This window comes from Cucurbita maxima, unplaced genomic scaffold (genome assembly GCF_002738345.1).
Source record: "Cucurbita maxima cultivar Rimu unplaced genomic scaffold, Cmax_1.0 Cma_Scf00046, whole genome shotgun sequence".
Lineage (NCBI taxonomy): Eukaryota > Viridiplantae > Streptophyta > Magnoliopsida > Cucurbitales > Cucurbitaceae > Cucurbita > Cucurbita maxima.
The window spans coordinates 543,158-570,983 of record NW_019272062.1 but is presented as its reverse complement, the minus strand read 5'-3'; the positions used below and the strand labels follow the sequence as shown (position 1 = coordinate 570,983).

The 27,826-nt window shown below is 32.1% G+C and overlaps 3 protein-coding genes and 1 long non-coding RNA gene across 9 annotated transcripts; 3 read left to right on the top strand and 1 right to left on the bottom strand.

Annotated features, from left to right (window-relative positions):
• Positions 1-1,170: 1,170 nt before the first annotated feature.
• Positions 1,171-2,391, top strand: LOC111470658. Its single transcript, XM_023116243.1, has 2 exons — positions 1,171-1,624; positions 2,106-2,391. Exon 1 carries the CDS (start codon positions 1,316-1,318, stop codon positions 1,610-1,612), a length of 297 nt encoding a protein of 98 aa, XP_022972011.1. The 5' UTR covers positions 1,171-1,315; the 3' UTR covers positions 1,613-1,624; positions 2,106-2,391.
• LOC111470659 lies at positions 1,632-23,237 on the bottom strand. Its single transcript, XR_002715090.1, has 3 exons — positions 23,226-23,237; positions 17,746-17,753; positions 1,632-1,901 (listed from the first exon to the last, which is right to left on the bottom strand). It is a non-coding gene; the product is annotated as an uncharacterized LOC111470659 (long non-coding RNA).
• Positions 14,280-20,603, top strand: LOC111470629 (two-component response regulator-like APRR2). Of its 5 annotated transcripts, none has more exons than XM_023116199.1 (14): positions 14,280-14,368; positions 14,462-14,606; positions 15,136-15,292; positions 16,044-16,123; positions 16,292-16,358; positions 16,578-16,624; positions 16,914-16,991; positions 17,071-17,406; positions 17,477-17,575; positions 18,128-18,268; positions 18,383-18,649; positions 18,747-18,815; positions 18,960-19,040; positions 20,321-20,603. In XM_023116199.1, the coding sequence occupies exons 3-14, from the start codon at positions 15,163-15,165 to the stop codon at positions 20,480-20,482; spliced, it is 1,557 nt and encodes a 518-aa protein (XP_022971967.1). In that variant the 5' UTR covers positions 14,280-14,368; positions 14,462-14,606; positions 15,136-15,162; the 3' UTR covers positions 20,483-20,603. The 5 variants fall into 5 exon arrangements, with proteins under 5 accessions (XP_022971967.1, XP_022971970.1, XP_022971969.1 ...); XM_023116202.1 differs by having other exon boundaries at positions 14,310-14,368; positions 14,558-14,606; XM_023116201.1 differs by having other exon boundaries at positions 14,351-14,368; positions 14,465-14,606.
• On the top strand, positions 22,242-27,397 carry LOC111470643 (tobamovirus multiplication protein 2A-like). Of its 2 annotated transcripts, none has more exons than XM_023116222.1 (7): positions 22,242-22,378; positions 22,861-23,113; positions 24,100-24,199; positions 24,435-24,515; positions 24,590-24,694; positions 25,696-25,905; positions 27,109-27,397. In XM_023116222.1, the coding sequence occupies exons 2-7, from the start codon at positions 22,878-22,880 to the stop codon at positions 27,214-27,216; spliced, it is 840 nt and encodes a 279-aa protein (XP_022971990.1). In that variant the 5' UTR covers positions 22,242-22,378; positions 22,861-22,877; the 3' UTR covers positions 27,217-27,397. The 2 variants fall into 2 exon arrangements, with proteins under 2 accessions (XP_022971990.1, XP_022971992.1); XM_023116224.1 differs by having other exon boundaries at positions 22,262-22,375; positions 22,858-23,113.
• Positions 27,398-27,826: the final 429 nt, after the last annotated feature.

Below are 27,826 nucleotides of genomic sequence, written 5' to 3'. Positions count from 1 at the left end.
TTTACATAAGATTGATCATCAATCCTCAGGGCCTTGTTTAGGGATTGCAGTTGATTACTACTACTATTCTTCATATAGGGTTTCGATCTCTGGCGTTGAAAACCTGTGTTTGCAGGTTCTTCAAATTTATCAAATGTTCGATAAATTTAGTCTCTCAATTTTCGAGCGTGTTTAAATGAAACCTTGACTTGTGTAGCATCAGGTTTCGAAGCTTACAGCTTCGATTTCCAGAGCGTGCCCCCTCTTGGCCACTAACCTTACAAGGAATGAAAATATTAGAGCATGCCCCCTCTAGTTCGGTTTTGACCCAACTCAAATCGAACCGGGTTCTTTATTATCGGTTCAAGCTGGTTTACAGAGAATTCAACTTGATCCAACTTGTTTTATAGTTTTTTTTTTCTTGTCTTTTATCTATATTTTACAAATAAATTTTATCAAAGTCTAAGTCTGAGTTCTTTTAAACTAAAATAATTAGTTTTTAACAACTTGTTTTGTTTTTAAAATTGGATGAAAAAGTCAAATATTTTCACAATGAAAATTATTATGAGAAAATTAATACAATTTACTACCATTCAAAATTAGACTAAAATTAATATTTAAAAAATAAGATCAATAGTAACGATATAGATGGTCTTTAGATTAGGCAAATTTTTCATTTATGTCTGTCCAAGCCATTTTGGCATTGACATGTTTTATTTTCACTCGCATACTTAATACGAAAATTTCAAAGAGATTACTCAATATAGAATTGCACAAAGCAAAGTGGTCACAGGTCCATTCATCCTATCCTCGAGAGATTCTCGGTCCATTCATATAAAATTTATCGTTTACTCAGGTGTTTACTCAGGTGTCACAGGTCCATTTATCCTATCCTCTAGAAAATTTTAAAACAACTATCAAGCATAAGCTCTTCTCTCATGGCTTTGCTTTAGGTTTTTCCAAAAGATCTTGTACTATAGGCATAAGCTCTCATTACTTTGCTCTCGATTTTCCTCGAATGTCTTGTACCAATGTAGATAATATTGGTCATAAACCCATGATCTAATCATTCCCCAAATTAGTCTATCGGTGTTCATTCCCAATAATCCTCAACAAAATTTTAAAAATATTTATCTTAAATAAATTGATGAAAGGTATATAAACCAAATAAAGTTTAGGAGGCGGTTGGAATGTTTTGGATAAAAGACAGCGCCATCGAAAATCAGACGTAACGCAACGTTTCGGCGTCACCTCCAAAGCCTTTATCCGTTTCTACACTATTCCAGTTCCAAAACCCTAACCCACTTTTCACTCTCATCTCCGGCGAAATCTTCCGATGGGTCTTCTCTCATGGTGGAAAGGTGGTTCTGCGCCATCGGAATCCAATTCGAAGTCGCAGCCTCCTCCGAAGAATGTCTCTCAGCCGGCCGAAGTCCCTGGCCTTAACGGTGCCGTCGAAGTCCCCCGACCGGCCGCCACTGTGACCGTCTTCGAGTTCGGCTCCGTTTCCGCTTCCTCCGATAGTGTCACCCTAACCGGTTACTGCCCCGTCTCCGACGACCTCGAGCCCTGCCGCTGGGAGATTCTGCCTGCAAGCGGCTCCGACGCGCCTCTTTTTCGCGTCGTCTTCTGAGGTGCTTGAGATGTAAGTAAAATTAAAATCTATAAACGATTATTCTAGTAGAACCAAGCCTGCTAATTACGATTTTTTGTTTGGGAGATTTGATTTTTTCTTTCGCATATCGTGATTTATCTTCGGAAATTGTTGAATCTTCTTCTTCGTGGATTGGTTTTGCATTTGCTTCTTCTCACAATCTGTGCAATCCGTAATCATGTATTTGATCATACCAAAAGAAAATTACTGCATTTGCATTTCCATTTCCATTTCCATTTTTGTTCCAAGTCGAAATTGTTTAGTTCATCTTCACTTCTGAATCTATGCAGGTTAGGGTTTAGAAATTATCTTAATAAAATCACTTTTATCCATCCAAAATCACTCCAAAAACATGTTTAAAATTGCTATCAAACATGTTTGTTTTTATGTTCGAGAAAATTTGTTTCAAAATCAATACCATTTTGTGCTTTGATTTGTTTTGGCCAAGTTGTGAATGTACTTGAAATTACAGGTTTATGGAAGCCACAAGAATATGCCTCAATGATTAGTTGGTTTTGTTGGCCAGAAGCTTCTTGGAATCATTCAAGAGAGTTGCAGCAATTTGCGGCGTTTCACATAATGTATGAATAATTTGAATACTTCTGCATATTAAATATTTAAAAAAAAAAAAGTATGCAATTTATTTAGAATTGATGAAATTTCAATCTTAGCTTGCTAATTTCATAATGTCTGCTTTTCTAATGATTTCTTTTGTTCCTTTACTCATTCTGTGAGAAGAATCTTCCATTTTTCTTTCATGATATCATGGTAGTGAAGTTCATTGTTGTTGTTGATCATCTGAGGTTTAGAATTCAAGAACAGTCAATATGATTCTAGACATCCCTGTTTTATTTCAATCTAGAAAGGATACTACAAAAGGGTGAGGAAGAGGAATTCTCATGCAAAGCCTCGATGTGCGGAAAAGCACATGTTTGGGAGTAATTTTGAACGATTAAAGTATGTTTAGGAGTCATTTTGAATGATTAAAGAATGTTCGGGAATGATTTTAAACGTGAGGAAGTATACAGAAGGGGCAAATGAAGAGAGTTGGTAGATTTTCTGATGGATACCCGACTTGGATCCATGAATCTCGTCTCCTTTAAAGATAGTTATGTTAACCATATCGATTTGTTATGAGAATTGGTTTGTTCTTATCCACATGCTTTACTAATAAACAACAATATACCCTAGAATCTTTAGTCTCCCGTGCTCGTGAGGAGACACTAAACCAAGCTTCCTCCCAAACCTCCTCAATGAACTGTCCGGCTTACAACATATAAAATCATTATCGGATGGATACCAGACTTGAATCCATGGATCTCGTCTTCTTTAAACATAGTTATGTTAACCATATCGATTTTTTTATGAGAGTTGGTTTTTCCTTATACAACAATATACCCTAGAATCTTTAGTCTCTCGTGCCCGTGAGGAGACACTAAACCTAGCTTCCTCCCGAACTTTCTCAATGAAAACTGTCTGTCTTACAACATATAAAATCATTATCAGATGGATACTAGACTCGAATCCATAGATCTTGTCTTCTTTAAACAGAGTTATGTTAACCATATCAATTTGTTATGAGAGTTGGTTTTTCCTTATCCACATGCTTTATCCGTGAACAACAATATACCCTAGAATCTTTAGTCTCCCGTACCTCCTTAATGAGAACCGTCTGTCTTACAGCATATAAAATCATTATCAACTGAGATGGTTACATGGAACGAAATTGATTCGACTTTTAGGTTCAACCCTCGACTTGATTGGGCTTTTGGGCTCAACCTTTGAATTTGGGCTTTACTAGCTATGGGCCAAATTATATGAGTTTGATAACCTGTTATTATACCTGTTATTATCAAATTATATGACGTAAGGTATTACTATAAAAAAGTGGAAGAAGTCGAGCGACAAGAAAAATTCTTGCTGCTACCATCTTAGCAGCATGTATAAAAGCTGAAAGGGGTAGGATCCTCTATAGCATCAGGTAAAACCATACATGAAGAGAAAATACTGCAAATAATAGTACGGCACACGAAGTAACAAATAATAAATTAACCTCATTCTTATAAATCAAATATTTTAAATAAATTCCAAAATACAAATAATAAATTAAACTTATTTTTATAAATCAAATATTTTAAATAAATTCCAAAATTCAAAACTCAACTGACCTACGAGTTATCATTTTGCATCTTCAAATTTGATTTGAAAATGGTGATTTATATAATTTTTTCATTAAATAAATAATAACGTGCTAATTTGTGATTGGTCAAAATAAAATTTAAAATAGGTTTGATTTTTTTTTTTTTTTTTATTATAAAGAATTAGAAAAAAGGTTGGTTTGGTGGGGGGTAAAATTTGAATGTTTGAGCATTTTGGCACGTGTAGAAGAGTATGAGAAGAAAAATGACAAATAATTTCATAACCGGACACTGTGGAAAAAGATATGCTTACCTGCCTGTGATCTTTTCTGGGCCCCATTTCTTCCTCCTCGTGGCAGACAATTTTACGGAGCGCCACTCTGGACCAATAGAAACAAGCCTTCATGTACCTCACGGTCATCATATCCCAATAATGCCCCTTCTTTTTTTTCTTTTTTTAAATTGGATCAATGTATAATTTTCCACTTTAAAAAAGTATTTCGAATTTTTTTTAATATTATTAATTTTAATAATATTATTAATTGAAAATGGAAAAATGTTGCCTTTTTATTTTATTTAAAAAATTTTCCCAAGTTTAATCAAAGCTTTTTTTCCTAATAAATACCATATTTACAACCAAACTTACTAGCATACTCGAGACTAATCAGTTTATACTCGAGTTTTAGAAATTCAAATAATTTTACTAATAATCATTTTCAAATACATACGAGCACATACTCGATATACACTCTTTTCATCATAACCGTCAAAATTTGCTAAAAGTCAATTCCCCACCATCAAACTATACCACTTTTCATTAATTTCAATGAGTGCATTTACTTTAATGATGAGTACATTTTGGAGCGTTCTTAGCAAACCATACAATCTTAACTTAATTTTAATCACTAATTTTTAAAATCATGTCGGGAATTGTCACATATTTATAATCTTTTAACTATTTCGACTCTCCAATCATAAAATGTAAGGGTGTCTGTCTATCTCAAATAATTTTTTTTTTTTTTGAAATTTGAATCGAGCATTTTTTATTTTATATTTATTATTATTATTATTATTATTTATTAATATTTCTAATTTCCCAAATTCAATGTCACCCTTATAATTGAAGGGACAATTTAAGTTTTTTTTTTTTTTCAGGAAAATAAATAAATATATTATTAAATACGAAAATGGTAAGATTTATAACATTCCTCTTTTTTTAAATATTATATTATATTGGAATGTTTTGAGAGCTTTAAAGGTCCACATGATGCCACGTGGAAAGACATTTGCACTTTTTGTTTCTCACTGTAGGACCCACATCAACAACTCTTTTTTTATTATTATTATTATTATTTTATTTTCTAATTATGGTATTTTTGCAATAAAAAAATATTTTAAAAATTTTTCTAATTAATATTTATTTAATAGTGATTTAATATAGTATTAAAGGCACTACAATGGCTAATAGAGGATGTCCCTTATTACACAATGGGTTAATGAAGCCTCGAGTCGACTAATTGGTCAACAGACATGCCTCGGCATCTCTTCCGTTGACACTCCAAACCCTCTACCCATGTTCTAAAGGCGTGTAAAGTATGCAATTTTTCTGTGTTCGGGTCAACACCACTTTACCTAGGTACTAACGTAAACAATGGATCAAGTTGAACAAAGCACCATACCATGTGTGATTCATTTTTGTAAGTGGCTTAGCTAACACACGTGACATGACCCATATGAAGCAAACTGACGAATTTTTCGTTCCTACAACATGAGAATACTCTAGAACTATTGATAGAAATGAACGATTTACTCTGTCGTGGAAGCAATAAATCATATTTGATTTATATTGAGTTAAACTAATATATAAAATTAATCGTGTAGTTATTAATAAATTTATATTAAAAGACGACGACAACAACGTGTTAGCATTAAGGAGATGTTTAACGTGAGTAAGTCAACAAAAACCTAAGATTATAGGGCGTTGAAGGAGAGGATTCGAGCTTGAAACTGAAGAAATATGTTATGTTGAACCCGAGAATTTAAGTTTCCATATCTTGATCCATAGTTAGAGATGTCCTTGGAGCGGGGTGAAGACGGGATAACCTTCATTATCCCTATTTTTGCTCCCTTTTCATTCTCCATTCCCGTGAAACTTTTAGTTTATTTTTGGGACCGGGATTCCCGAGGAGAATCTATTTTATAATATAATTTGTATTAAAAAATGTAAATACAAATCTAATATAATATAATGTTCTACCAACCTAATTTCTAAAACTCAAAATTTAACATTATAATAATCTTCTATCTCTCGTTTAAATGGAAATTTCCCTATCTCATTTGGAGTAGGTCCCCACGAGACCCCAGTCCCATGGGATAAATGGACATCTCAATCCGTAGGGTATGGAAATTGCTCCAACTTAATTTTATAGATTTGTTAGGAGTAAATCTACGCTTTTCCATAAGAAGCGAAATAGCTGATAATGAGCGTAGGAGGGAGTTCAATAAAGAAACGAAAAGGTAAAAAGCAACCCATAAATTGTAACTTTGAGCTTTAGTATTGTGATATATGTTGTATAATAGAGATCGAAATTAAGCTCATTGGATTCACAGACTCTAGTTCGAGGTGTCACGTAAGGGATATGGAAGGAAATAACAAAAAATATTTGAAATTTTCATGGAGACTCGAGGAAGAAGATGCCTGAGGCGTGTGGACTTCATACGCTCGTGAAACTGAGAGTATCCGAGAAGAGACAAGTGCACGGTAGCACGTGCAGCCACATGGTGAGCTCTCGTTTATCCTGTTAGTCTCCTTTTGACCTATTCTATCACATGCATGCACACACATTTTGTTTATCGTCTATCGGCATCTCATAGATTATCTCCAAATTTCTTAACCATGTTTTGAAAGGTATTTTTAATTTTTTTTTTAAAATTAAAAAATTTGTTGAAATCGTAAAAATGACTATTTTGCCCTTATTGATTCTCTTAAATTACAAATATTATTTTATTTTGTCCCTTCAAGACAACTCTTGTGCTCGACAGAGTACTATTTCTTTAGATGGATAAGATAACTCCTTGATTGATGTACAAGTCAAACATTTTTAGATTCTTTTTCGTTATTCATTTAAGTCCATGTGGGTCCACACTCACATATGGTGGTCGTGTATAGAGAAATACTATACATCCAATTTGTCCGGACTAGATCACCTAAGAAAATACAGATTTAAATGATAGGTCTGCATATGTTTGCATTCCTAGACTCCAATAGTTCACTTCCTGAGTACGACGCAGTATCACGTTAAGGACCATGAAACCTACGTTAGAGTAGTTGCATTTTATTTTTGTAGATCTTAGGTTAGTCTGGGACATCGATTTTAGTCTTTTCTTCGGTGTTATTTTATTATGCATCAAATATTTTTCGTTATTTGATTTTAAGACTCTTATGCAAACGTATAAATTCATATCATCGTGTTATGATAACGACTCTATTTTAATAGAAAGTTAGGGTCGTTAAAGTTTATAAATTTGAAATATATATTTTTTGTGGGCATATGTTTTTTTAAATTTTTTTCAAAAATTATATAAACAATCGAGATATATTATAAAATTATGAAAGGATGATATTTGAACTTCAATAAAGATATTTAGAATTTAAATCGGGTTTCTATTATTTGGTTGATACTGATATTTAAAGTTGATGTGTTAATAACTGATACCATGTTCAAACTAACCATTTAAAATTTACACGGTATGAACTATTAATTTTAATTTTAATTTGAAATTCTTCGAAATTTATGTCAATAATTATCAAAATAGATAAAATATTAGAGATATTATTTTAATTTGTGATTTTTTTTTATAAAAATATTGAAACGTTTAACTGTGGAAAAGTAAAATAAATTAGATAATTTAAATAGAAATTATTTTATATATAAATGAAAAATATAAATATTGTTAATTGAATAGAGTTGTTTATTATTAAATGAATATATTGATTTATTTTAATTCTATAAAAATTGAGAACAATTTTTTTTTTTAAATGGCTTCAACATGGAATCTTCGAGATATATATATATATATATATATATATATATATATATAAATACAATTTTTTAAAATATATTTTTTTTAATAAAGGATAATCGGACACCCTAAACTTATCTAATTGGTTAGGTTGAGTTTTGAACTCTATTAAGATTGTTGGGTTACCAACCCGACCAGTTCCAAATACATTACTAAAAATTAGTATCAAACGAGCCCATAAGAATCTATTTTAAAAACTTCATTTCATTAATAATTTTCTTTGAAAAGTTAAAGCTAGCACGACAAAATTAAAATGAAACATAGCTAATAAATTTTGTACTCGATAATATGAAAAATTGGTTTAATGTAGATTTCCCGAACTTTTTTTCCTCTCGGAAAAAAAGAAAGACGACATAAATAAATAAATCAAATGAAAAGAAAGGTGAAAAAATTAATGGAAGAGAAAAAAAATTAGAAGAAACTAATTACTTTTATTATGACTAATCCAATTCAAGATGAAAGAACATAATTTAGAAGATACAAATACACGTGTAAAGTTTTTATTGGTTTGTTTTTCAGACAAAGATATGATGGATAAAATTTTTAAAGTCGAGAATATTTCCATTTTCCTTTTCTGGATTTTCCTTTTTTTTATGTATAAAAAATATAAAATTATTTAAATTTTAAATATTTTATAGATTATATTATTTCAAAATATATTATTATTTATAAAAAAAATATGTTAACGTATTTTTTAAAAATCTTATTTATTCATTAAAAATTAAAATCTCAAAAAACTTAAATATAAAAAAATATATCAAATAATCTTAATTGTCAGAACAATTTTAAAACTAGAGTGAGATGAACAACGTTGGATTAGATTATAAACTTTATTTTCGAGTTGGTCAGGTTGTTTGATGTGTAATCACTACAAAGTGAGTAAGATTCGGATTACTTGATCGAATATCTCAAGACAAGAACACTTATTAGAGATTCGAACCATTCCACAAGCAAGATCAATCATGTCTAGCTTGAATGATTCTTGCTGATCAAATATCTCAAGACAAGAACACTTGTTTGAGATTCAAACTACTCCACAAGCAAGATCGATCATGTCTAGCTTGAATGATTCTCGTTAATCAAATATCTCAAGGTAAGAACATTTGTTTGAGATTCGAATCAATCTACAAGCAAGATTGATTATGTCGAGGTTGAATGATTCTACATGCAACCTAAACTATATAGAATTGCAAACAAACTTAGTCATTGGCTAAAGAAAAACACAAATACTCATTTTACAAATACAACATACATGCTTTTATATACCATAAAAATCAAACTACAACCTAAAGTAAATAAAAAATTTTAAAATATATTAATGAAATATAATAACTTTAGTTAAATCGCTCTAAATTTCACCTAAAATTTATAACAATGAAACTTATTCAAGAACATGAATTGAAATATCTTTTGATAATTTCAACAACATTTTCTTCGCATCTTCATGAAAATATATTATATGATTGATGTTTCTTGGTTCATATCATTGTCAAAAATTCGAACGCGTAGAGATTCCATTCCAATCAACTATTTATTTACACATGATAGTAACGTCTTTATTTCTTTTTTTTCCACACTCCAATTGTCAAATCTATTGATTTTTTTTTTCTCATATATATATATATATATATATATATATATTGTGGTTTTTGTCGATGTAGTTATTTTATTGTTTTCTCTTGGCTATTATTTTGTCACGTAATGTCTATATTACCTAATCACTATTATTTTGTCACGCAATGTCTATATTATCTAATATATTGAAAGATGAGACGTTACTGTAAATTGAAAATTTAGGATTATATTAGATATAAAATTCAAATTTATACTCAATATAGCAATTATATATAATTGAGTTTATCATTGATTTATTAGACACACAACTTGTTAGATCCTACATTGGTTGGAGATGAGAACAAACTATTCCTTATAAGAATGTGAAAATCTCTCTCTAACAGACACGTTTTAAAACCGTGAGGCTAACAACGATACGTAACGAGAGAAAAAGAGCACAATATCAGAGCCAGACACCAAGTGATGTGCTGGCGAGGACGTTGGACCCTCAAAAGGGGTGAATTGTGATCTCATATTGATTGGAGAGGGAATGAAGCATTTTTTTTATAAGGATATAAAAACCTCTCCCTAGTAGACGAGAAGAACGCAACATTCGTTCAGTGATATGTTGTCTTAAAACGATGCATCGAGTTTTCAAATAAATACATGATAACTTCGGGGCGGGGTTGGGACAAGGAAGCCTTCCCCATTCCCATCCGGTCAAATTCTCCATTTATTTCTGTGGGGATTGAGTTCCCTACCGATAATTTTTCACTATTTATTATTTATTTACAAAATAACTATTTTTAAGTTTTCATTTTTCAATATAATCTTTATTACAAAATTGTAGAAAAAATTATAATAAATCAATATATTTTAAAAGCAAACATATATATAATTTTTAAATTTTAATATTACAACATAATTTTTAACCATGTAAAAAATTTAAAACATAGTCTTAAAATCTCAAAATTAATTAATATATTATCGGAATGGAAAATATAATCACGTCCCCATTTCTTCCCTCATCCCCATCTAAACTGGAAATGCTCTCCTTGTGTGGGAACCGTAAGTACTCCGGTTAGAAATGCATCCATTCATAGCTAAGTAGTGTAAAATCGAGTAACATAAAATCATTTCAAATCCGTCAATTTCATGCACACATATAAGCATTTGTCATAAAAACTACAGCACAGTGGCACAATCTCAATGTACATGATAAATAAATTGTTACAATGTCGTATCATGAAAAGATGAGTATGTTTCTCACAGTTCAACGTAATTAACCTTAACGTCATATCTAACAGTTCAATGTAATTCCCTCATTATAAAATTTTCATGCACACAGATAGGTAAATGTCATATCATATATCTTATTGTAATTCTCATTCACACAAATACATTATCGCTATAATTTTCATGCACACCTATGTAGATGAGCATAATAGACGATTGGTTTGTGCAACGAAGTTGACCTATAGATTCGAACATAAAACAGAGCCACACCCATGAGACAAATGCTATAATGAGCTCTAAGACAAGAGTTGATGATGCACGTTTAAAATTCTCCTCCTTAAGTTGCGTTCGGCAAGTGAGTTTTGCTCGACTTTTGTAGTGAGAGTTTTTCTTAAATCTTTTTTATTATTTTATTTTCTTTTTAAAAAATTAAAATTGAAACTTTAAAAATGTCGGACAAAACTAAATAAAAAATGTTGAAAAATTTTGTCCCATCAATAATTTTAAAATGGTCTAATAATAAGATTGAAAAAAACAGGGAAATAGGGAAAAAATGATTCATATTATCATCCAAAAATTTGGTGAATAATTTAATGATTATTTTATTTCACCTTTTTTTTTTCTCTATATTTGTTTTCCTATAATTTTAATATTTTTTTTATTGATTATGAATATGCTTTAGGGGACCAAATTAATGCACATATCTCGTTAGCTAACTTTTTGATTAATCATCATTTAATGTGAATTATAATTATTGAAATTTGACAAAAATAAGTACGGATGAACACGGTTGTTGATGATGATAATGTCTCGCATGATATTCGAGAGTTTTTTGACCTTTGAACGTCCGGTTACGGACAACTAACCCAACTATGAAAGATCTAGAGGGAAGCAAACCGCTTGGGGATTCACGCTTGCACATGTGGGTTGTGTGTAGGAAAGTACTACATATCCAATTTTGTTTGGACTGGAGGCCACCTGTATGCTGGTTTAACAATAAGTCCTTAATCATGAATTGCATGTGTTTGCATTCTCTGATACCAATAGTGGGGTAAGCTATTGAGTATTCAAGTCATGTACTAGTTCTATTTTTGAGGTAAAGACAAAACGCTAATGTACGACTGACAACACCATTACAAGTAAAGATCATGACACATGCATAAGATAATTGTATTTAAATTCTTAGACCATAGGTTAGTATAGAGCGTTTTCAATTTTAATATTTACTTTGTTTTATTTAATATTTTGCTACGTTGCTTTAAATTTTTTTTCGAAACATATAAGTCTATGACATTGTTTAACGAAAATGTTTTAAGTGTTTATTTCTGCCTAAGAAAATATGTTAAGTTGATAGTAGCAATTTTAAATTAGCCAGACATAATCTAACCCAACCCAATTCGGATTGGGTTGGGTTGGATGGTGAGATTGTTTTTTTCTTCATTGTTTACATATACATTATTATTTAAAATTTCAAAGTTTAAATATTAAATATTTACCCGCTACAACACATCACTAACATCGATTATAAATATTAAATATTATTAATCCTAAATATAAGATAGTGTTGAGTTGGGTTGACACTCAAACTTGCAAACCGAACTAAATTTATTATTATTATAAAATTCATCTCAAACCGGTCTGAAGAAGAAAAAAAAAAAATCCTTATGATTTAAGTTGAGTAGTTCAAGTTGTTCGAGTTATCGGATAATATGAACACTCCTAAAAATAAGTATTAATAATCAAAGATACTAAATTTGGCAAAGTCGAGGTAAATAATTTTTAGTGCAAATATAAATATCCATAACTAATAACCATATCAATTTGAATTAATTATTTTTTTTATAAAAGAATGAGATTTAGAGTTATTTCCAACCATAGGCTTTTTAAAGCTAACGTCTAGGTCCAACAAGCTCAACAAAGATCGTCCTAAGGTGCTAGCCCCTATAAGCTCATCATTGCTCGTAGTCTAGTCATTTGAAAGACATTGTTTTCTTTAATTTAACTTTTTGGAGCGAATCGTTATTCATAATCTAGCCACTTGGACTTCAATTCATTCATTGATTCTTACGATGACACTTTTAATATTACTAAAACATAAAATCTATAAGGTTCATACTAACCGGGTTTAAATTAATATTTAATATTAATTTAAAGATTTTACACTTTTAATTTAACTTTTATCTATTTAAAATAATTATGAAGTGGAATTAAATTAGTAAAAAAAATTAATTTTTAAATAAATGGATTTGTTTGTTTATAAAAAATGGATTTATTTGTTTATAAAAAATTTAAAAAAATATAAATATTTTTCCAATTAATTTAAAATAAATGCATGGCATTCAATGCATTTCTTTCTTTAAAAAGCATTTAATGCGAATAGCTCACCGACCTTGGCCTTGGTGATATTAAGAGTACATGTGAATAACACTGTCCAGTCGGAATCACCAACAAACAACCGTTGAATTATGTAATTTGTATAGATATTGGTAGGATAAACAAACCTAACCGTTTTCATTAATTAATTATATATAGAAAATTACCGTTAAATTAGTTAAAACATTGTCAACATGAACATAACTCAATAAATAAATAAGATAAATGTACATATACGAGTACTATAGTACCTTGTATATACACGTGTACGGTATTTTTTGTTGTCAATTTTAGCATCGTTCATGTGAGATCTTACAACGGTTGAGAAGGAGAATAAAACATTCTTTATAGGATGTGTAAATCTCTCTCTAATTAGATACATTTTAAAAACCTTGAGCGAAAGCCCAAAAAGAACCGATGACAGTTCATTTGTCAAAACACTGATAACTTGAACATAACCTGATAAACAAGCTACTACATATGCACGTGGAGAGTTTGTTGCCAATTAGTATCGTTTATTGGTCAAAACACTGTCAACCAAAACCGAACTCAATAAATAAGACATTTTTTTTAAAATGGTTAAAATAATTCTTTTATATTCAAATTACTACGTGAAACGTATTTTTAATAATTTAAAATCAATTTAACATACACTTAACTTAATTAATATTCTAAATATAATTTAAATTAATAGTCCTTTTAAACTTAATTTGAGTAGTTTAATAAACTTAATCCAGTATAATTAAACTTTATTTTATAATCTTTAAATAATCTAAATAACGGGTAAACGTTAAATTAATTATAATTTATTAGATATAAAATTAAAAATTTAATAATATATCACATACAATAGATTAAATAATATATCAGAATTTATTAGAAAATTTTAAAATATAAATTCCATTTTCATAACCGTTTTCTTTTTGAAAATTATATAATTTTTTCTCTCTAATTTATTTACTATCGTATTCACTCTCCATAAACAAACAATTGATTTTTTTTTTTTTAATCAAATTCTAAAATATTTTATACTTTTTTAACTTTAAAATGATTATTTAAATTTGGTAACTTAATTTATAATTTTATCAATATTTAAATAAATTAAGTAAAGTATAGAAATTAAAATTAAAAAAAGCCTTTCAGTTTTATTATTATTATTATTATTTATTTATTTATTTTTAAAGAAAACATCACATGTGTGTATTTGACTGCCAATGTACAAAAAAGTTGAAGATGAAGCTTTATTTTTTAAGGAGGAGTCGTTCCTATAAATAGATTATGTTGAGCGGGCAAAACAATTTCAACTACGTAGAATGTTCGCTGCGCATTGCTAATTCCTGCATTTTCCACAGTAAGATTTCATCTTCCATTTCCTCTTTTCAAATTCTTGTAATCTTTGAACAGAACAAGGATTCAACACTTTTCTTCATTGCCATGGATGCAGAAGTGTGGTCGGCAATCGCAAGGATCCGTACTGTCTTATATTCTTAGTCTCCATCTACGATCTCTATCTCCGTTTATTGTTGCTTGTTTTATGTAGATGCTAAAGGTACGGTTCCTTCAGAGGAAGAGACGAAAGCATGATTGAGGTAATCTCCTCGTGTCTTCTTCATCAGAATAGTTATTTTGGCCTTGCAAATCTCCAGTGTTCGAGCGTTTGTTTTGAAATGTGATTGTGATTATGATTGCGATGAGTTTGATTTTTGTCGCTTTTGTTTCGGTTGGAATGATTTTGATATGATTTATCTCTTTCTCTATGCTTTGGTTGTTTCCGGAGGCGTTCCGATTGGGAAAATAAGTTTTTCGGAGGATTTAGTCTTCGAAACATTTCATTAACAGAAGTTCAGGATACTTATGATTACTGTACGTTCCATTTTAATCAGAGGAGTACTGTGTGTTCCATGTATTATCGTTTTCTCGTGTAATTTCTTCAGCTGTCGTATTAAATTTGCAGCGAGACATCTGTATACATTTATTTCTTTTTCATCGAGCGTTTCGCTCTTGCACATTTGTGATTTGATTTGCTGTTCGTTGTTTTTTCTTTATAAATAAATATGTTGAAATTTTCATATCAAATGAGGATGAGTTGAAGATGTTTGAGTTTTTGCCAAAGATCAGTGATCTAAGAAACATGCCAAGCGAGCTATGGTTTGCACTATCGATGATTTACAAGGATGGAAAGACTTTCCCAAGGGTCTTAGGGTTCTTCTCCTTGACCGCGACAGTAGCTCCGCTTCCGAGATAAGATCAAAACTTGAGGAAATGGAGTATGTTGGTGAGATAGTTCAAACGCCTCATTTTGGTCTTTTTGTTAGAAATTCTCTTTCTGTCACAGCACTGTTTATTTCTATCTTCTTCAACATTCAAATATATTTGCTTTACTCGCGTCCTAAAGAGAGCATTTTAAGCTACTTGATTAATTGATGAGATCTGCATTCTCTTTTCTATAATCCATCTTTGGAGGATAATTACATGTATGTATTTCCATAAAATTTATCCCACTTTAATTTTTCCTTTTTTTATGATTGTAGGCCTGAACTTTTATACATGTTTCAAGGTCCCTAAACTTTTGAAATCTTGATTTTGGTCCTAAAAACTTTTTTAAACCACTCATATATATATATATAAAATGTGTGAGATTACATCAGTTCTTCAATACATTAGATAACATATTTATGGTAGGTACTATTTGTGGAATGTAATTAAGGTTGAGGACTAAAATTGAGATTCTATAAAGAAAAAAAAAGGTCCAAATAAAATGGCAGTAAAAGTTAAAGGGCAAAAATTTGGAGACCAAAATTGAGCACTAATGAACATATTGAAAATGCACTTATTTCTACTTTCTATGACGACTTTAGAGTGTCATCATTTCTTCCATAAAATGTGTATTTCCAACTATTAATGTGTTGAAGATCTGTATTCTCACTATTGTGATCCCATTTTCATGTTCTCTATTCCTTAAAGAAGTTACCCTTTTAGTTTCTTCTATACTTCTATGTTGACAATTTTCACTTGTCATATTGCAGTTTATTCCTGCACTGATGAGAAGGAAGCTTTCTCAGCAATTTTGAATACACCGGGAAACTTCCATGTTGCAATTCTGGAGGTATGACTAATGACTTCCGGAATGGAATTATACATTTAGGCCATAAGTTGAGTCCTCTGGTATGCTTACTTGATAAATCTAGTTCTCGTGATGATTGGACCATTTTCAATAGCAATATTATTGGTTTTGTTTGTCTTTTTAAACTCTTGGATCCATCTCTGGTTGCAGGTGTGTGCAAGAAATTATGATGAGAGTTTTAAGTTGCTTGGAACTTCCATGGACTTGCCAATCATAAGTAAGTTAACAACTCGACCAAAACTAGTTAAGGTATATATCTTCGACCAAGACGTTAGAGGCTTGAATCCTCCCTCACATGTTGAACTATTAGAAAAAGAACACAAAGATCTAGAACTGTTTTCTTTTCAGAATAAAAAAAAGATGGGTTTGACAGCTTCTTTCAAAAAATTTTACGGTTCCTGACCTGACAATGAGATTGTGTTGTTCTGTGGCACAGTGACTTCGGACGTTCATTGCCTAAGTACCATGATGAAGTGCATTGCAGTAAGGGTTCTAGTCTAATCTCTTACTAAATGGTCTCTTTGTCTTTGGTAATTCTAAAACTAGACTTTCGATCAGCAGCACTTTTAAGGGTTCCTTAGGGACCGGTTTACTCTGTTTAGATTAACAACAGCGGAAAGTCTTCAAGTTTTCTTGTTGGTCTGAGAAACCACTTTCGAAACATAGCTAGTTTCTATAATTTTCATTCGATTTCCACCAGACATTGATGCTCAGATCATAACTGTAGTTTTGCATTATTAGCTATGCATTTAGATTTACAATTTACGTTCAGCTTGGTGCAGTTGAGTTCCTGTTGAAACCACTCTCGGAGGACAAACTCAGGAATATCTGGCAGCATGTCCTTCATAAGGTATTTTTCAGTTCTGGAAAAAAAAAAAAAATTGCAAAAAAAAAAAAAAAAGTATATTGACCAACGATATTTTGAGAAGGCATTTTCCAATACTCCAAAGCCTGATGAACACTCAGTAGCATCCTTGATGCAACTCCAATTAGAGAATAAAGACAAGAATGAAGCTCAGGAAGATATGGAAATGCTTTCTTGGATTCAGGATGTTGTATGGGAACCACCGGAAGGAAGTGAGAAGTCTCAACTGAACCTGGGAGAATCTTGGCAAGGTAGCTGGGAAAGCGAACATCAAATGAACTGTTCAATGGAAACTGATAGCAGGGAAAAAGAGGTGTACCCTAAATTCGTCAAAACAGCTACACATGATTTGGTTTGTGAAGGTCCCTTTCAGGAGGGTCAACCTCGATTATCTGGCAAGGTAATGGTCAAAGAATACAAGAACTTTCTAGTTGGTTTAGGCTGAGAGTAAAGTTTATCATCCCTTGCAGAATAAATCTGATGTCAAAAGTAGTGCTTCAGCTGCTGAGCATTCAAACCAAGGCTCTGATGTGAACCATTCTGCTGGATCCAAAGCGAAGAAATCAAAGGTATATTGTCGGACTCAAAGAGCACAAAATTTTGGGCATCTATATTATAAAATACATTCAAAACTTCGGTTTTCAACGTGTAATTTCATTGCGTGAAGGATGGGACTTTTGTGTGAAAGTGTAACAACTCAAGCCCACTGCTTGCAGATATTGTTTTCTTTGAGTTTTACCTTTTGGACTTCCCCTCAAGATTTTTAAAATAGGTTTGATAGGAAAAGGTTTCCACACCCTTATAAAGAATGGTTCGTTCTCCTCTCCAATCGATGTGGGATCTTACAATCCACCCCCTTTTGGGGCTCAGTGTCCTCGCTGACACTCGTTCCTCTCTCCAATTGATGTTGGGGATCTCACAATCCACCTCCTTCGATTAAATGGTTGAGATATATTTCTCAAAGATCTCTATCAGTTTTTGACAAATTAATGGTTAAAGAGATCGATTGCTCGTGTATAAACTAGCCCAGTCCCTCACGAATGTTAAGAGAAATAAGCTTGAACTGTGACTTCTTATTTATGAGATTCTGAATCATACTGTTGGCTATTATTGTCCGTTAGGTGGACTGGACCCCAGAGCTACATAAAAAATTCGTTCAGGCAGTGGAACAGTTAGGCATAGATCATGCAATTCCTTCCAAAATACTTGAGCTCATGAAAGTTGAAGGTTTGACAAGGCACAATGTTGCAAGTCATCTCCAGGTGCCCATCTGACTTCAGAACTTTTCTGTTATTAAGTATAAAAGTAAGTTACAATTATCCTCTCATATTTATTTATTTATTTATTTTATTTTAGCCTATACTTTGTTTATGTAGAAGTACAGAATGCAAAAGAAACATATAATGCACAGAGAAGAAAATCCATGGTGGTCACATCCAAGATGTACAATACAAACCAATCACTTGAAGCCTATCATGGCTTACCCTTCTTATCATCCTAACTGTGGAATATCACCGTCTGCTGCTTTTCCAACATGGAGACAGACCAATGGCCATCCAGCTAATGCCCTCGTGCGGGGTCCGCCCGGGTTTTTCCATTGGCCACAACCAGGAATTCAGCCCTGGAATTCCTATGCAGCAGGGGTAACGTTTACTGTTCTTGGAGTTCACTGTATAATAATGAGACTGTCACCACAAAAAAACCCAAATTTGAAACCTCGTACTTCACTGATTGATTTAGGTACAAGCTGATGCATGGGGTTGCCCTGTGACGCTGCCTTCTCATGCTCCATATTTTGCACATCCTCAGGTGAGAGTTGATTTGATTTGATTTGATTTTTTTGTTCTTTTTGGTTTGGTTTTCTTTTACCGTGAGTTAAAACTGAGAATTTAACCTCCTTATTTGGAGTGTGGAGTAAGTAATTGTGGGCGTTTTATTTTGGCCATTTTGCAGCATGTATTATCAGCTTCACACAATATGCATACAGTAAATAAGAGCTACGGCATGCCTCAGAGTTCATTTGATCTTCAACCGGTAATAATAACCTCCTTTTCTTTTACATTATCAAGGGGGCATTTTTTTTTTTTTATGGGTTTCGATGTGGGGTGAATTTAAGCCTTTGTTTGGATAGAGATATTTAATGTTTTGGATGGAAATTTTTTTCCCTAAATGGTTAGTAACCACGACCTTCTTGAATGGTATGACATTGTCCACTTTGATTATAAGGTTTTATGGTTTTACTTTTAGTTTCCCCAAAAAGTCTCGTACCAATGGAGATAGTATTCTATACATATAAACTCATGATCTTTCTCCTAATTAGCCAATGTGAAATCTGAAATGGCTCAAGCCCACCGCTAGCTCTTTGGGCTTTCCCTTCCAAGGCTTCCCCTCAAGGCTTTCCCTAAAACACGTCTAGTAGGTAGAGGTGTAAACCCTTATAAGGAATACTTCGTTCTCATCTCCAAACGATGTGAGATCTCACAATCCACCTCCCTTATGGGTCCAACGTCCTCACTAGCACACCATCTATTGTCTAGCTCTAATACCATTTGTAACAGCCCGAGCTCACAACTATCTCTTTGGGCTGGGCTTTCCCATCAAGGGCTTCCTCTCAAAGTTTTAAAACTCCTCTAGTAGGTAAAGGTGTAGACCCTTATAAAAAAATATTTCGTTTCTCTCTCTTGCCTATGTGGGATCTCACAATCCACTTCCTTGAGGCCTAGCATCCTTGCTAGCACACCACCCATTGTTTGGCTCTGTTATCATTTGTAACGGTTCAAGCTCACCTCTAGTAGATATTGTCCACTCTTAGGGGAAATCCACTCTTTGGGTTTCCCCTAACGCATTTACTAGCCGTTTTTTTTTTTTTTTTTAATTTATGATTCTCTGATTTTTTTTAAACTTCGATTATTTATGCTTTTTATTATTTCCCTTGTGTAATAATTTTTTTGTTTCCTTTTCTTTAATTATTTGTGTTTTGTTTTTATATAATTTATTTTTATCTATGAATCACTTTCAAATGGAGAGAGAAATGATAATAAATGGAAATAAATGCATTTTATGTTAATAATTCTTCAAATAGATTATTATATTGATTATTTATGTGTAGAAGTTTATATAGTTTTATTAAATTTATTTATTGCAACATAATTATTAAGATTGGTGGTTGAATAAACTCAAAAACTTAAAAGTGATTCATAGATACAAATTGAATTACCTTTAAAGGTTTTTTATATATATAATAAAAAAAGAAAAAAAAATAGTTATAGAGAGAATTAAAATAACTAATATTAGTTTATTATTAAATTTGGTAGGATGAGGAGGTGGTTGACAAGGTTGTAAGAGAGGCAATGAGGATGCCGTGCTCACCGCTTCCATTAGGGCTTAAGCCTGCCACAGAGAGAGTTCTCACAGAGCTTTCTATGCAAGGGATCTCCATCGTCCCTCCTCAAATCAACGGCTCCAGGCCTCCCTGATCCCATTTCTATATAATATCTCTGTCCTAATTGATTTTAGCCAAGTTTGTTAAATCACATTACTTATTTTGGTAGGGAATAATAAAATTTACTATTATCTATATCTTCCATTCACATCAAACCCTTAATTAACATAGTTGTAGGGATCATTTACGTAGTTATTCAAGTATGATTTATGACATTTAGCTATTCCTTTCGAGGCTCAGGGGAGGTGCGAGTTTGTTTAGTGGGTTCATGTTTGCATGCGTGGTTTGTGTGCGAGTTCGAAATCTTGGCCAGATGGAAAGTTGCATAAGAAAATCCACATTCGCACATGTGGGTTATGTTTGAAGAAGTATTAGACATCCAACTTTCTCCGAACTAGAAAGTCGCCTAAGGAAATAATATTCCATGTGGCATGTTTTTGCATTTCCTAACTCCAATAGTGGGGTCACTTGCCGAACATTTCAGGTAAAGACAAACGGTATTGACGTGTTGAATACCATAGAACTTAAGGGCCATAGAATTTAAGGGCAGACACATTTCATCTTTCTTAGTCTTAGATTAGAATATGTGTCTTAAAAGTTTTACCTCAAACGATTTAAGTCTATAGCATCTTTTATCAAATTATTTTAGATAATAACTTTATTTTAGAATAAAAATAGAGTGGTTACTAATATTTTAATATAGCTTAAATACCAATAATTTTTAAATTTGTAATGTCACTCTATTTATTCCATAATATATCCAACATTTTCTAACATTCACACAGAAATTAAATATATTTTAAAGTTTATGATTCTATTTAATAAAAAAAAAAAAAATTATATGTATCACTGTCAAAAATTTATGTTAGGAATTATTAAAATAAAATTAAAAATTGAAAGATTAAAAAGCCTATTAAATATAAATACATAAACATATAACATTTTTTCCCCTAATATAAATACTTTATTTATTTATTTATTTTTGAAGCTTTAAATGAGTTTTGAACTTAATTATAAAAAGCCGTTTAGTGGTTTTTTTAAAATGAAAATCATGGCTCCCTTAAATTCCCAGTTTAATAAGCAATTTAATTTAGCAGTTTACGTTAATTCTTAAATTAATAATTATTGTTTTTATATTACAGAATTATCCCTTCTTCTTTTATTTAATCAGAACTATTAAATCCTTAATTTTCTTGTTTGTTGGCACTGACATCTGTAGGTTCTGTTTGGAAGAGAATCTAAAAAATCAAGATTATTTAGGGAAAATTATAGTTTTATTTTAAAAATAGAAAAAAAAAAAGTCACCAATAACAATTTTTTATTTTAATTAAAAGGTTAAATTACTTTAAATTTTATTTAAAATATTTGTTATTTAGTTAAACTTTTAATTTTTGAATTTAAATTTATTAATTTTGTGTTTGATAAAGATATGAATTAAAAAAAATTAATTTTGTGTTTTATAGTTCATTCAAATTTATATTTATTTTTATTAAAAAAAAACATGTGATTTTTAAAATATTTAGACCTATTATAAAAATAAAAATTTGTAATCCTTATCCCAACATTATTAAATTAAAAGAAAAGTCAAAATAATCATTTTCTAAAAATAAATTTGGATTTTCAAACTAAAAAAAGTATGGTCTGTCTTGTAAATAAATATTAATGAGGGGGCAAATGACAATTATTCTTGTTTGAAGTGCCGTCATCCGAAATTGACAATACTGTCCCCGTAATATCCGGCCATCCAAGCGTAAAGGTAGGGACAGAAATGTCTTCCAATTAAAAGAGCCACTAGGGTGCGATCTCAATTGCCAACTGGCCTTTGGAGAACCGGACCGTCTTTCTCTAATTCCATTTTCTCTCTCTCTCTCTTCTGATTTCGAGGTCCGAGAAAGCGAGTAATCTGATAATCATCGTCTCTGAATTTGTAAGTTCTCCGATTTCTTCCTTGATCGTGTTAAGTTTTCATCTAGATTACGTCCGCTATTGCGGAGTTTTGTATGATTTCATTCTAAAGCCGAGAATATGGATATTGAGACAAATTGTGATGGTTTTGGTAATAATTCCGCTTTGATGGACGACGTAGGAAGGGAAGTATTCCGTTTGGTTGCTGAGATGCTGTGATGCAACTTGAAGGTTATGAGGATTTTATTAGTTCAGGTGTTGTTTTGGAAATTGGAAGCCGTCGTAGCTAAATTCTAGATTGGGATCCGTGTTTATTTGATATGAATCACATTTAATGCACGAATGTTCTAGCGAAGTTGTAATTTGTCTTACTTCCTTCAAGTTTGGGATATTTTAGTGGTAGAAATGACTAGCTGTATGTATGATGAACTTGTTTGTTTTTTTAATGAATACTAATTAGCGCTCTAATGCATGTACGATGCACATTTCAAATGTTGTTTTTAGCCCTCGAAAGCATATAGAGGATGGCCTGCAGAGGGTGCTTTGAGTGCCTGTTGAAGCTTCTGAACTTCTTTTTATCCCTTCTGGGTCTTGCCATGGTGGGGTATGGGATTTACTTGTTGGTTGACTACTTGCAATCTCCTAGTGATATCCCAAGACCTCCGTTGAGTGGTGATCACGATCTGGTCCAGCTTGGTCGACCAATGCTAATGGCCGTGTCTCTGTCTTCTAACATCTTTGATCACCTTCCAAAAGCCTGGTATGACTTTTCCTTTTAAATATAATATGTTTGTTTCTTACTGCATGTAATGGCTGACTTTAGGCAGAACAAATATTCTGAAAAATAAAGGACATTGAGCTTCATAAGTAACTCATTGATTTGGTGGTCATATATCCTACCCCTGGGTCAGAAGTTCGATCCCCATTGTGCCCTTCCCCCCAATTCCTGTTGTAAGAATAAGATAACCTCTCAATTTTTTAGAAAAAAAAGAAAAGAAAAGAAAAAGAAGGAATGAGAGGTACATGATTAACGTCATGATGTGATGAAGTTTATGAAGCAGCTGAATTATGGATTCACTGATTGAAGATAAAAAAATTTATGAATTTCCTAAACATTCTACAATAGTGCTTTATCACCCAGTGTTCTAGAAGTCTCATTTAGTTTTAAGGTTCTGTTTGTTTGTTTGGAAACAGTTTAGTTTGCTGTCACAATGGATAGGTTCTACTTTTTCAAGAATATCCCGGATGCTCACAAATATTTTAAAAAATTAAAAAAAAAGCATACAAAAGGTTGTCTATTTTATCTTTTAACAGCAGAAACGCTTGAAGTGCATCAGTGAATCACAATCGATATTGATCTATATTGCTGAATGGAAATGTTATCACTTTTCAACTTTTATTCTTATTGCATAATTTCATGGAAACTCGAGCCAGTTTATTGAGTCTCATCAAGTACAGGAATTGGTGTACATATTGATTTTCTGTACAATGCATAAGTTACTGCCGAGAATATAAGATATTTCATACTGAAATAATGATATGCCATTTCAAAAGTACTGGATGTGACATTCTTGTCTCTTCTTCTTCATTATTTTTTTAAATTTTTTAATCTGAAAGGATTCTACTCCGGAATCTTCACATGTAAGCAAATTCATGTCATCGGTTAGTACATTTTAGCAGCTTAGAATAGTATGGATATTTGTGGCATCTGCTTAATCTGTTTCTTCTATTTTAATTCTTTTGCAGGTTCATATACTTGTTCATTGCTGTGGGAGTCATTATCTTTGTTGTTTCTTGTTTTGGGTGCATTGGAGCTGCAACACGTAATGGATGCTGTTTAAGTTGTGTATCCTATTTGCCTGCATTGCTTCATTGTTATTTGATTTATGAATTAGTAATGAAACAATTAGGCCACCAGGGAACAACTTGTTGGCTTCAGGATAACTACACTGTTCATAGAGATAAGATGGTGATCTTAAATATAATACAACATAGTCATGATAACACATACGGTTTAATCTAAAAAATTTGACAGTGATTTTCCTATGATTTTTATGTTACTGTATCCTTAATGATCACAGTATTCAGTTTTGGTGCTTCTACTGATTTTGGTGCAAGTAGGATGTGCAGCCTTCATATTCTTTGACAAACATTGGAGAGATGTGAGTGGTTCACCTCACAAACTAAAATTGAAATTTTAGTTCATTTTCTTATTATTATTACTGTTATTCCATAGGAAATTCCTGGGGACAAAACAGGAAACTTTGATAAGATCTATGAACTTCTCGAAGACAAGTGGGAAATCATCAAATGGGTTGCACTAGGAGCTGTAATTTTTGAGGTACGTGAACCCCTTTTTTGAAGCTTTTGAATCTTAGACTGGCATGGCGGAGGCCTAATGCTGCTCTAACCTCTGAATGTCTTGCTTAGCAGAAATGTTACATGCACTGTAATTACTAAATTACTGGGATCTTCGTTATTTCTAATTCATGTGAATATATAACTTAATTTCGCATAAATATTGAATATTGTTGTAATTGTTTTATTATAGAACATAATAATTATATAATGATTAACAGAATATATCGCTAGAATTTTATTATTTAATTATCAAATGGATTTGTATCAATAATTGATGTGTTAATCCCAATTTGGTCCATTTTTGTTTTTGAATTCAAATGACATTTGAAATTCTTTTTCTTTTCTGATTTTTTGTTAATCTTATTTTAGTCTTTTTAGTTATCCACTCTACTGATTGAATTGTATCTTTTTAGTTATCTACTCTTTACTGATTGAATTGTATATCATTCTTTACTATGTTTGTATGCATTAAACATTGCACTTCTCAAGAAACAGATTGACCTGTTTCTTGCTGCTGAAACTCTGTCATCAAGAATATGTACTTTTACGCCCCTCATCAAATTTTAGAGTTTTTTTTTTTTTCTTCTTCTTCTTCTTTTTGCATCTCTCTTGAATTCTGGTTTAGTGCATTTTTTCCGCATGAGTTTAACATATGCGGTTGGTAGGTTCTTTAATTCCAATTTGTGATTTGCAATATAAATTCATTTTACTTTCACATCAATAATTAAAAAATTGGTTTTTTTGATCGCAAAAGACTTCATATGTAATACTTCAATGTTGCCCTAACATGATTTGCTTTACTTCTGTTTTTCCCTTTATTGATTTAACAACTTTGTGCTTTTGCCTAAGCCACTTATCTATAAACTCCCTTTTACCAATTTGGCCATGGATTTATTTGCTTTACACTGATTGTAACTTCTTTTTTCTCTCATTGAAATCATGATTTCCACCTTGTAATATTGTGTTTCATTGTATTTGCAGGCTCTCCTTTTCTTGTTGGCTCTTGTGGTTCGTGCAGCAAACAGTCCTGCAGACTATGACAGTGATGATGAGTACATTGCTCCAAGGCTACAAATCCGACAACCTTTGATCAATAGGCCTGTTGCTCCTGCAACAGGTGTACCTGTTGCTGGGGCACTTGATCAACGACCAAGCCGAAATGATGCTTGGAGTACACGAATGAGGGAAAAGGTATAACCACTTCTAGGTTGAATTTTGCCGCTGAAAATAATTAGAATGTAGAGAGACATGACAAAAACGAAAGGTCCTCCTTTCCTTTTATTCCTTTCCTTTTATTCTTTCATTTACTATAATAAAACGATGCTGATATAAACCCAAGAGCTAAAACATATTGAAAGGTAAAATATAGAGGAACTACAATAACTAAGTAATTCGAGGTGTTTGGATACCTTATGCTCCTCCCACTTTCTATTATGTTCAACTCCTACTAACAAGCTCCTTATCTACTTACTAATATGCCTTCAATACCCTAATAATATTTCTAACCAGCCAAATAGCATTCCTATTGGATACTAGGACTTCAGATGACACTTCATTATGTTCTGTATTTATGTTGGGAGATTCCATTTTGAAGTTGTATAAATAGCTTATATGATTGAGTATCCATTGTTAAATAGTCTTTTGGTTCCTCTCAGATACTCATGCGGATCAATCCTTGACAATTTTATTTTAAGTTCCCAACAAAATTTGGATGTCATTATTGGTTGACATTGAGCTGAAGACAACAGAGCTCAACTAATCAGATCGATAATTCTCAATCTCAAGAATTGAATTTTGATCGTTTGGAATCTGTTTCAGTAGTTAGCGTTGGACCCTTTATTGTTCAGACTTGGTGTTTTTTTTATGCTCTTATCTATTCTTTCTTGTCTCTCCATAAAAGTGCGGTTTCTTAAAATCTTGATTTCCAGACGTTATGCATCCTATTTGAACATTTGTAAAGCTTCCTGCCTGGGATAGTATTTTCCGTCTCTGCACGTTTGTTTCTTCCTGGCTACTACAATCAGACGTTATGCATCCTATTTGAACATTTGTAAAGCTTCCTGCCTGGGATAGTATTTTCCGTCTCTGCACGTTTGTTTCTTCCTGGCTACTACAATCAGATCTCGGACTTGAGGACCCAAATTCTTATTTTTACTTCTATAAATTATTATGATTGAATGGTGTCTGATCAACTGCCCACCGTTCTACGTATCGTATATATGTTTGGAACTCTTAATTGGAGATTTGTGTGGTAGCGTTTCCCCCTGACCATGAACTACTTCATATATGATCTGATGAGCAGTTTCTTTTCACAATGTGCTTCTGATGTAATGTTTATAACCTCTTTTGCATAAATTGCAATTCTGACGTTGGTTCTTTTTCTGTTTGAAACAGTATGGGCTGGATACTTCCGAGTTCACATACAACCCATCTGAGTCTCACAGGTTTCAGCAAGTTGCCCAACAGCCAGCAGAAGAAAAGAGCCGCTGCACCATCATGTGATCAGTATGTCTTGTATTATTTGTTTCTTACTCTACTTTAGCGTTTTAGCGGGTCGAATGCTTGTTCCACTTGTGTATAACCAAGAGGTTGTTCCGGAGGCTGTACTTGTATAACCTAAACTTTTCAGAATAAGAAATTTGTAACTATTTGTTGTGTGAAACCGTTCCTCTATATTTGGATTTCCTTTTTGTTCTAGACGGATGGGTCAGCACAGGACCAAGGAAAATGATTGTAAGCTCCATCTCACTTGGGAAAAGACTACTTGCTGGAAGTTGCTTTTAATTGTGAGTTCAATCCAAGTAAATATGCAATGTATATTCTGTGTCATGCTCGGTCTCTGCCCTCCTCAAGTCCTCTCGACTTCATGAAACATCCTTATATTTATTAATATCTGCTAGCATTTTCATTATCTTTTAGCCCTGTTTTTGGAGCTTTGTTTCTGGTTTATTCTGTGTACAAAGAATGAAGAAAGAATGAATGAAGACTTCATGTGAAATCCCACGTCAGTTGGAGAGGGGAACAAAGCATTCCTTATAAGGGTGTGGAAACTTCTCCCTAGCAGACGCATTTTAAAAATCGTGAGACTAATGACAATACGCAACTGGCCAAA